The sequence below is a fragment of the Osmerus mordax genome, chromosome 18, assembly GCF_038355195.1.
Source record: "Osmerus mordax isolate fOsmMor3 chromosome 18, fOsmMor3.pri, whole genome shotgun sequence".
In the NCBI taxonomy this organism is placed as follows: domain Eukaryota; kingdom Metazoa; phylum Chordata; class Actinopteri; order Osmeriformes; family Osmeridae; genus Osmerus; species Osmerus mordax.
In genome coordinates this window covers 13,976,470-13,986,922 of record NC_090067.1, presented here as the reverse complement: position 1 = coordinate 13,986,922, position 10,453 = coordinate 13,976,470, and the positions used below count along the sequence as shown (strand labels likewise).

General features: G+C 47.6%; 1 protein-coding gene across 1 annotated transcript in view; it reads right to left on the bottom strand.

The window, feature by feature from the left end:
* Positions 1–2,066: 2,066 nt before the first annotated feature.
* Positions 2,067–10,453, bottom strand: part of atp9b (ATPase phospholipid transporting 9B) — a 25,670-nt gene continuing 17,283 nt past the window's right edge. The window contains 13 exon segments of the mRNA XM_067255774.1: positions 2,067–3,358; positions 3,791–3,994; positions 5,290–5,347; positions 5,515–5,623; positions 5,828–5,892; positions 6,101–6,256; positions 6,533–6,597; positions 6,976–7,120; positions 7,440–7,529; positions 8,035–8,133; positions 8,448–8,618; positions 9,052–9,135; positions 9,945–10,037. Coding sequence (XP_067111875.1) covers positions 3,222–3,358; positions 3,791–3,994; positions 5,290–5,347; positions 5,515–5,623; positions 5,828–5,892; positions 6,101–6,256; positions 6,533–6,597; positions 6,976–7,120; positions 7,440–7,529; positions 8,035–8,133; positions 8,448–8,618; positions 9,052–9,135; positions 9,945–10,037 — 1,476 coding nt within the window. The 3' untranslated portion in view covers positions 2,067–3,221.

The window sequence follows — 10,453 nt, the reverse complement described above, 5'->3', positions numbered from 1 at the left end:
TTGTCTCAGACCCAGTTATTTGACATGCTTGACTGAGGATCTTCATAAGACTTTCTTCCATCCCTTAGGGTACTATCTGTGGTGGTGTACACTTACACAACTTCTCTCTCAGAGTCCCAGCCAGACAGGCAGCTATCTCTGGCAGGTCTGGACAGTTCAGCGGGGTTAGGGTTAGGCAGGGGTATTTCCTAACAGCTTGCCCATCTCTACAGGTGAGAAGCTACACTTCAATTATGTGGAATTCTAGGAGTTGTTACTCTGCACTGCTAATCTTCTGAGATACGGCGCTGCCATCGATGTCACAATCACGGCTGCTTACTTTTTTAACGATGTAGCCTATATATATATTTTTTTTATGTACAGTTTTTAAGTGAAGTGTACTTGAACCCCAACCCTTTTCTTTAAAAAAAGTTTTTGCCAAAACGTTTTGCCAAAAAGTTTTTGAAAAAAGTTTTGAAAAAAAGTTTTGAAAAAATCCTTTTGGAAAAAAAAGCTTTTTCAAAATCGTCGATCGTCAATCGTGACACAAAAACATAACTGAGACATGGCCTGAGCCATAATCATGGCCCCCATTCAGACCATCTCAGGCAGGGCTGGGGAGAGACTGGCAGGGTGGGGTGGGAGGGAGTCGCTGTTGGGGGAGCGAGGGGGAGATGAAGAGGGATGCTCTAGTTAGCCTCTGTCTCTTATCAATGCTCTTGTTATTTTCGTCGGCCCTGACATGGAATCCTTCATGTTTCCTGTTGTTTGGGGCTGTTGCTGAGTAACAGAGGCAAGCCTTCAGCAAAGGGTGAATGCCCGTGGTTTCCTCTAAGCTGCCTGAGAGCCTAGTTAGCTCAACATGTATACTGGTTGGGCAACAAGTGTATATTTGTCAGGTAACATACACTACCATCGTTTTCCGACTCTGACTACAGGAGCTACTGTTTAATCTGTCCTGGCTTCTTCTGGTTGATTCTGTAGGGCACTGAATAGTTCTGTAACTAACCCAGTCAGAGTCTGGTGAGAGCCATTTTGAACGTTTAGTAACAAGATAGGTTAATGGTAGGTCTCACTGCAGAATGAAAAATGATGAAAATGTCAAAGAAAATCCCAGTTTAACCAAGTGTTCCAAACGGCAGATGTTTATAATGTTGGGGTTTTAGTCCTCCACTCAGAGATCTATGACAGAAACTAAAACTTCTAGTCAGGATTGTTGGCAGATGTTGTCGCACGATTGTGAGAATATATTTTAACGGGTAGTTTATTTTTTTACTCGAATTCTCGCTTTTGTAGATTTTAAACATCTGTGTGGTGAAGGTCAACACAGTCAGTCAGTTCAAACAACACTTGACTTGAGTTATCTGCTAAACCAGTAAAGCTATCTTACACAAGACAGATGAAAATACCAAATGGTCCTTACTATCTCTGAAGACACGTCAGCACAATTTTTAAACTCCCAATTCAACATTCTTTGGCTTGCCTGCTTCAGAGAGGAGACCACAGCCTGATATTCTAGACTGTTTACACACACTGGCTGCTGTTTTCAAAGCACTCTTTTCCTCTCGAATGTTAACCTACAATAACAGTGAAATGAAGAGGAGGATGAAAGAGAACGGTTACTTACATCTTACAGCTACTGGACCATCACATTCATCATGGGGTCGCCACCATCCACAAAGCAGTTTCTTCTCTGTGGAGGGAAATGAACAACATATTGAAAACTAAGAACAATTTGGGTTCAATCTGCCTTTTTACAGAGAACAAAACGTCTTCTTTCACTCAAGAGTAAAATACTGAGTTCTGACTGCAGTAGTTTGAATTATTCTCACTTCCTAATCAACAACAGTTGTAGTCTTCATGAATGTTGATTCTTGAAGAGAGAAAAACTGTATACAATAAAACATAAATCCCAATATAAGCTTGGTGGAGTCATAATGTGTATGGTAATGTATGGTTCATAGGTTCATGTTAATTTAAGGTTATGTATATAACTGAGCCAAGTTCAACAAGCATGGCAACCATCAATAGATTCCAACATTAAACTAACTGTATTGTGTACACAAACAAGAAAAGATATTCTGGTTGAAACATATATTTTATTTTGTTCTGCAAGACCATTTATAGCATCGGTATCCAACTGAAGAAACACTCATCAAGGGAATGATAACACCTGATTTCAGTGTCAGTTCACCAAAATCACAAATCACCTTTATCTAAAGTCCTGAATTTTACTGAATAGGTCTTAGTTAAGATACTGTTATATTGGCCATAATCTGAGCAGCTAAATAAAGTCACAACTGATTTTCAGGAATCACAAATCCTAATTGCAAGTATTTCTTTGAGACAAAGAACCTAATGGTAGAACATTAATCTGTAAACATCATCTGGTGAATCGTTAACTACAGCAGGGTCATTCTCATGATCAATCTGCTGTAACAGGAGGTCACACTAAAAATAAACCCAAAATATTTGAACTAACATTAGATCAGCCTCAAGAGACTGTTTTAAATCCTCATAATAAGGTACGATTTCACCTGCCAGTACACAGCAACTATTCTGACAGCTGGGTCTCTCCACTGTCTCCAGCCAGCATACACACATCACAGCTAATAACACGAGGATGGAGTGCTGGTTTCCCACCATGAGGGAGGTCTGAGGGTGTGATGATGATGTCACTCTGCTTCTAGACAGCCTGTAGCAGTGGTGTTGTTCCCAACCAAATCATTGAGTCATTTTGCGTATTGTGGTAAATGTGCTTTTTTCCCCTCATAGCAAGTACAGTAAAGAGCAGCATGTTGTTCAGTAGTAAAAGCTACACGTATCAAAGAAATGTGTTTCACAGTGTTATGAAACACTAGGCAGTATTGAAAATTGCGTAAAGAGTCCACATAGAAAAAGTTCACAGCAAAACCAAATGACGGTATAAAAAAACGACACTCGAAGCCGAAGGAGAGAAGAAGTCTTAAAGAGGGACGAGATGGTCGATCAGGCCTCTTCGTCACAACATCTGTGTTGAGTCTGTGTTTTGGAAATCACTCTTTTCAAGTACTCCCATCCTCCAGTTACATCAACAATTCAGTGATTTTTCTTATCTTCCAGTGGTCCTCGGTATTCTGGTTCCCATCATGCACCAGCAAAATAAACACGCTGAAGAGGAGGGCAGCAGAGTCGCGAAGATAAATACAGAGAGCAGATTGGAGCCCACAGCTCATGAAGACAGCTTGGAGTAGCTGGGAGGCTCATGAAGACAGCTTGGAGTAGCTGGGAGGTGAGAACTTCCTCTTCAGGTATTTGATGATGTAGAGAGGGAGGCAGCTGACTCCAGTTATGGCTGACACCTTCCACAGGAAGGCTGGCGTTATGATGAAGGCCAGGTCTGGAGGAGCAACAGAAACACAGATCAGACACATGCAACACCTGGAAACATGAACCGTCAATTCATTTAACAAACATATTACATAATCACTCGTGATAACTTTATGTTGGGACCAGTAGATATCCCTGTGTGTGGGTGCAAAGAGCATAGCCTGGTGGGTAAAACGAGAAGGACAAAGTGGAAAGGAAGGAGATGGAGAGCAGGTAGATGGAGCTCATTGCTGCACACCTACCCAGGAAGGCTCCACAGGAGACCCTGCCCACACCTGCCCCCAGGACACCACACAGAACACAGGAGGCACAGAAGAACAGGAGTTAAGGTGAGAGCAGCGGGAGAGAGAAGCCAGAAGGAAACCAAGAGAGCAAAAGAGGAAAAGTAAAGAGAGAGAGGGAGAGAGAGAGAAAGTTGCTAGAGCTGGGGGGGCTGTCTTACCGAAGTACTCGTTGAGGAAGGCGAGGGAGGCGGCGTAGCAGAGCAGGCTGAACAGCTCCGCCAGCACCATCACCCAGTGCCAGGTCCGGATGGTCAGCGCCACCATCAGCAGCTCCGTCAGCACCAGCGCCGTGAAGGAGATCGCCACCACGTGAACAAACTCAGACTCAAACAGCACCAGGGCGCCATACATCAGGATGCCACCTGGGGGAGCCAAACAGAAAGACAAGGCAGGAAATAAGAGGAAAAACAGATGGATTAAAGCGGGGGTGTTGGTTGCATTATACAAGTAAGATATGTCCTAACCTCTTTTTGAAAAGGGTGAATCTGTCCGCTGCACTTTTTATTAAGAGCATCACACTGACCGGCCGCATCCTCTGTCCCACATTTAGAAACAAACTACAACCCTGGATTAAAGTTACAGGGAATACTAAATTAAAGAGCAATGGTAACTTTAACTTTAGTATGTTTAAAAACCTCCACACAGGTTAGCAGGGTTGACTGAGTAGAGGTTGGAGGGTCTGAATCTGTTACTGAACTCAAGGTTTCTTCTTCAATCATTTTTCCTCTCAGTTTTCCTGGGAGTTTTTCCTCGTCTTCCTTGAGGGTTTAGCTTGGTTGAGGGGCAGTTCTATGGGCATACGTGAAGCCCTCTGTGACCCTGCTTGTAAAAAAGGCTGTACAAATCAAATTGATTTGATTAGGCTGAGAACCGTCTTCAGGTGGTTGAGAAAGGGCCAGAGGGTCGTAGCTGCAGTTCAGACGAGAGCCGTGTGCTGGGATAATCCCATGTGTGGAGATAAGGATGGACTGAGGAACTATATGTATGAGGAGGATGAGAGGCACAATGCAGCCTACTGTGTCTTCAGGTAAACCCCCAGAGAAGCCTCGCATTCTTCCAGAGACCACTGTATTCTGATAGCCTTTCATTTCATAAAATGGCGCAAATTGAGTTTAATAGCCTAAAACTGATCACATAATTGCTTTTTCATAGTCTCCATACAGGACGTTCCTGGAAGTTAAACTGTAATAAATTAAAGTCGACGGTGGCTGATCCCTCCCCCCCACGCCGTGGACCTCATATTTCCTCTTTCAATGGACTTGGTATTCCGTCTTTAATTAAAAAACTAGAGCTGTCAGGAAGTCATGCTTGAACAGCAGCATAGATCTCTCTCACATGCTGCCTGGCTTAGCGAGTCCAGAAATATTGATTTACTGGACGGACAAAAGCCTGCATGTAACTGCGTCTGACAGAGAAACCAGAGCCACTGAGAAACAGCTCATCTGGGGACAGAAGTTCTGCACGCAATAAAAATGATGAAACCCTGAGTCCTGAATTCCACTCCACTTTGAAAAGAATCATGCAGGTCACGCAAGAGCTTCCGCCATCTTTCTGATCTGGCTGAGAGACACCCGTTACTGAACATGACCACATGACCTCCACGATGCTGGCCTTGAGGTAGACCTGTGGTGAAGCAGCGACGGTAGCCCTCACTCACCTTGATAAACACTGATCAACACCCAGATGAGGAACGTCTTGAAGGACAAGGACCGGCCCTGGAGGAGCAGAGAGAAGCAGCAACACTAAAGACCCCTCGTCTACAAACATCTCAACTCCACAGCCAGTCAATGACAAAACTGTAACACAACAAGTGTTGATCTGGAGCCATGATAACTAGGAGAATGTTCTGGGTCCCTGGTGGATGCGCAGGGGGTCCTGCTACCTTGGTGAGGTCTTTGTAGAGCTCTGGGTAGAGGAGAGCCATCTCTGGCTTCACGTCCTGGTCCAGCACCAGGGAGAACACTGGGAACATGGTGTAGATGGTGGCATAGCTGGACGGAGAGAAGGGGAGAGGGATGGGACAGAGAGACAGTGTGTGTGTGTGTGTGTGTGGAGGGGAGTAGAGATAGATAAAAGTATGGGAGGGAAAGAGGGACAGAAAGTACATGAATACAACACAGAGCCTCACTTGAAGATGTCACTCAGTTGTACTACTTACTCAAATGTGACAGTGTCTGGTATAAAGAGATATTTACCCAACCATGAGAAAGCCCTGGTACAAAGGAACGGACGCAAAGTAGAAGATAGAGGAGAAGACAGCCTGTGAAGAGACAGAGACTGATTAAAGAATGTTTCAACAAGAGTTTGGACATTTTATAACTTAAGAGATGAAGACTTGGAGGTCAGAAGAGAGCCTGTTGCCCTTGTGATCCTTGATGTTCAGCTGTGCCTTCCTTACATGCACCTGTACGCTGCTCTGGAAGCGACTGCTAACTGCACTGTACATGTGAGTGTGTGTGTGGCCGTGCCTGCATGGTGGAGATGATCATGCCCCGGTGCATGACGAACTGGCCCAGGGAGGCCGAGCGCTTGTAGCTGTTCCTGCCGTGCACCATGAGCAGGCGGCCGATGTGCTTGAACTGGGTTATAGAGAAGTCTGCTGCCAGAGAGGCCTGCTTCCCCTCCTGCAGACAGAGGGCCAGAGGCAGGAAGAGAGAGAGAGACAGGAAGAGAGAGAGACAGGAAGAGAGAGAGGACAAGAGAGACAGGAAGAGAGACAGACAAGAAGAGAGAGAAACCAGAAGAGAGGGACAGAGACAGGAAGAGAGAGACCGGAAGAGAGAGAGAGAGACAGAGAGGGAGTATACGTTTGAACTTGTGTGTTTCCCTGTTCAGCATTTGTTGATTTGAGAGTTAAGACTTTGGGGTGTTATTATTATTTAGCATTGAAGATACCGTACCTTCCCCTCAATACCAATACCACAGTCTGCAGCCTGGATCATACTGACATCATTTCCTCCATCACCTGCAGGAAACAGCAAGATCCTGTATAACCACACACGAGCCACAAACACAGGAAAGCTGCTGCCAGATGGGATACGCTCTGATCGCCACCTTGTGGATACAAGTGGTAATGTTTCCTCTGGGGGAGATGTCCTCTGAGTGAAAGCACTCAACTAAAAAGAAGAATCCATCTAGTATTCTCTGTGTATGCGTGTGTATTCTGTGTAACTGTGTGTGTCTGTGTGTATGTCGGTGTGTAGTTGTGTGTGTGTGTATCTTCTCTGGGGTCTCTTCCCAGTCAGCTAGAGAAGAGACAGGTAGAGAGGAGAGACAGGTAGAGAGGAGAGAGAGACAGGTAGAGAGGAGAGAGAGACAGGTAGAGAGGAGAGACAGGTCTCACCTATAGCGCAGGTCCTGTTGTCAGTGTGCTGCTGGAGCAGCTTGACGATGTGGGCTTTCTGTGTGGGGGAGCAGCGACAGCAGACCACTGCAGGACACTGACATGCCAGCTCCACAAACTCATGCTCATAGTAGCGCAGACACACCTGCAAGCCCACAGTCCAGGCACTCAGTCAGAAACAAGCCTTGAAACATGCACAGAGACTCAAGGCACAGACAGTCTTCGTTTGAGACTGAATGAGGGTAAGGTTTGTTCCTAAAACATCCTGTGTGGAAATAATAGAATGGAAATGTCTTATTCCACTCTACTCAATCTGACAGATATGCTAGATGGTTTGCTTGGTCTTCTATAGGCAGCAACAGAACCTTCTCTTCTGCTTAGAGCTTGGTCTGTTCCTGTGAAGCAGGAGTGTGTGGTTGTGAGACTGAACAGGTGAAACAGGCGTGTGTGGTTGTCGTAAGTACCTCCAGGGAGTCTCCAGAGATGACCAGAGCACAGTCGTGTTTCCTCCTGAAGGAGTTCAGCTCCAGGTGGGCCTCCCCTCGGTTGGAGACCTGCAACCGCCACGCAACACTTAGACAACAGCACACTTACACATACGCACACCAAGCCCATGCAGGTCTACTAGGCTCAACAACAGCACAGGAGAAGTGTTGTAAGCATGAAGAGGAAAGAAAAGTGGAGGAGAGAGGAGGAGAGAAGAGAGGAGGAGAGAAGAGAGGAGGAGAGAAGAGAGGAGAGTAGAAGAGATGTGAGGAGAAGAGAGGAGAGAGGAGAGATGTGAGGAGAAGAGAGGAGAGAGGAGGAGAGAAGAGAGGAGAGATGAGAGGAGAGTAGAAGAGATGTGAGGAGAAGAGAGAAGGAGAGAAGAGAGGAGGAGAGAAGAGAGGAGGAGAGATGAGGAGAGAAGAGAAGAGAGAAGAAGAGGAGAGTAGAAGAGATGTGAGGAGAAGAGAGGAGAGAAGAGAGAAGGAGAGAAGAGAGGAGGAGAGAAGAGAGGAGGAGAGAAGAGGAGAGTAGAAGAGATGCGAGGAGAAGAGAGGAGAGAATACAGCGTACCGGTTTAAATATGTGAACGTCCTGGCTCCGGGACACTAGATGGGAGCTCTTGGCGATGCAGGTGGCTGTTTCCAGCTTGTCCCCAGTGAGCATCCAGATCTGAACACAAACATCCAGATCTGAACACCAACATCCAGATCTGAACACCAACATCCAGATCTGAACACAAACATCCAGATCTGAACACAAACATCCAGATCTGAACACAAACATCCAGATCTGAACACAAACATCCAGATCTGAACACAAACAGCTCAGCACCCAAGGACACAACGTCAGTTGGCTTGACCGGGAATCGAACTGGCAACCTTCGGATTACTAGCCCGATTCCCTCACCGCTCAGCCACCTGACATTTCCCTACGTGAGTGTTCCTATCCTCCCTGCCAGGTGAGCGTGGCAGAGGCCTGCCCACCTTGATGCCAGCGTTCCTCAGCAGCTCCAGGGTGGGCCTGACGTCCGCCTGCAGCTGGTCCTCCACTCCCGTCACACACAGCAGCTCCATCTCCCTCTCCAGACTCTCCACCACCGCAACCACCTTCAGAGCACGGTCATGGAGGCTCAGCCTGGCCTGGCTGTACCGGCTCTGAGGGGAGAGAGGGGGGGGAGGAGGGGGGAGATGAGGGGGGGGGAGAGGAGGGGGGGAGAGGAGGGGGGGGGAGAGGGGGGGGAGGGGGGGGGGGGGAGAGGAGGGGGGGGGAGAGGAGGGGGGGAGGGGGGAGATGAGGGGGGGGGGAGAGGAGGGGGGGAGGGGGGGGGGGAGAGGAGGGGGGGGGAGAAGAGGGGGGGGGGAGAGGAGGGGGGGGAGGGGGAGAGGAGGGGGGGAGAGGGGGGGGGGAGAGGAGAGGGGGGGGGGGGGGAGGAGAGGGGGGGGGGGGGAGGAGAGGGGGGGGAGAGGGAGAGGAGGGGGGAGAGTGTTGAGAAAAGAAGATGATCGTGTAATGTGAAACTGGATGACTGGATGTTGATATATATACATATATTGTATGTGACTTGATGTGATGGGTGCAGTGCTCTACTTCAAAGTCCTGGTACTGCTCCTCAGACAGGCCCTTCCTGGCCACCACCAGGGTCCTGAGCCCTTCCCTGGCCATGTTCCCACACTGCCACAGGACACACAGGAGGAACAACACTTCACAACCAGGGAAACTTAGGTTTGTGTGTCAACAAAGTCACTATGAGTTTAGGGTTTGTGTTTCTTTCTCCCTCACAGGACCACATTAAGTTGAAGCAAATTAGGTGACAATAATTGAGCGTACCCCCCCCCCCCCCCATTAAAAACCTCATAATCAACTGAACCATGAAATTCTCATTAATTTAACAGCGTACGTACAGTATAGCCTCAACTGTACATGACAGTTAAGAAAGAAAAAAAAGTGAGAATCAATGCTGCCTTCCCCCTCGCAGGCAGAGCGCAGGGCCAATCAAACACAGGAAGGGTTAGCTGTCATATGACAAGCCAATAGGCTGAAAGTGACATTCTGATTGCTTATTGACATTAACAGCTGTGCCTGACTGCGTAGACAGCGTATTAAAGTAACAGCAACACAACATAATTAACACCATTGTTAGGAATATGACATACTGTAATGCCTCCAAGCAATTAACTTTTATCTAGGTCACTAATCAAACCCAAAGCCGCCCCTGGTCCTAAATGACTCAATATTGCCAATACAATTATGAACGTATGCATAATTATCCTTCGACCAAGGCTGGGCAGGGCTGTTGAACTGTGGATGCATGTCCTCGCTAACACAGAGGTCATTAGAGTTGTCTTGGTGAATGACAGTTATGAACCAAACACAGTGATAACACCACTAGAAGACTGTTCTCTAGGCTTTGAATCTGAGCCGTCACACACGTCACCGTGACGATACCACGACAACCCTAAACGGCCTTGAAGACCCCCCACCTCCTCCTCCAGCCAGTCGTTATACTGCACAATGCTCGTCATGGCAACGTCAGCTCCCTTCATGTAAAAGGTGATGTCACCAGTGGACTCCTCCTGTTGTGAAACACAAACATGTGGGGGAACACCTCTGTCAACAATATCACACACTACAACGGCTCATAAGTAACACAAGGTCATATGTCAGTAAGTGTCATGTCATCAAATATTATAAAGTTAAATATAACAAAACATAGTATAATATAATAGAACACAATCTAATGTAATCCACATGATGCTGCCCAGCCCCAGCCTCCCAGCCCCAGCCTCCCAGCCCCCCAGCCCCAGCCCCCAACTCAGCCCCAGCCTCCCAGTCCCAACCTCAGCCCCAACCTCCCAGCCCCAACCTCAGCCCCAGCCTCCCAGCCCCAACCTCAGCCTCAGCCTCCCAGCCCCAACCCCAGCCCCAACCTCCCAACCCCAACCTCAGCCCCAACCCCAGCCCCAGCCCCAGCCTCAGTCTGTACCCGGAG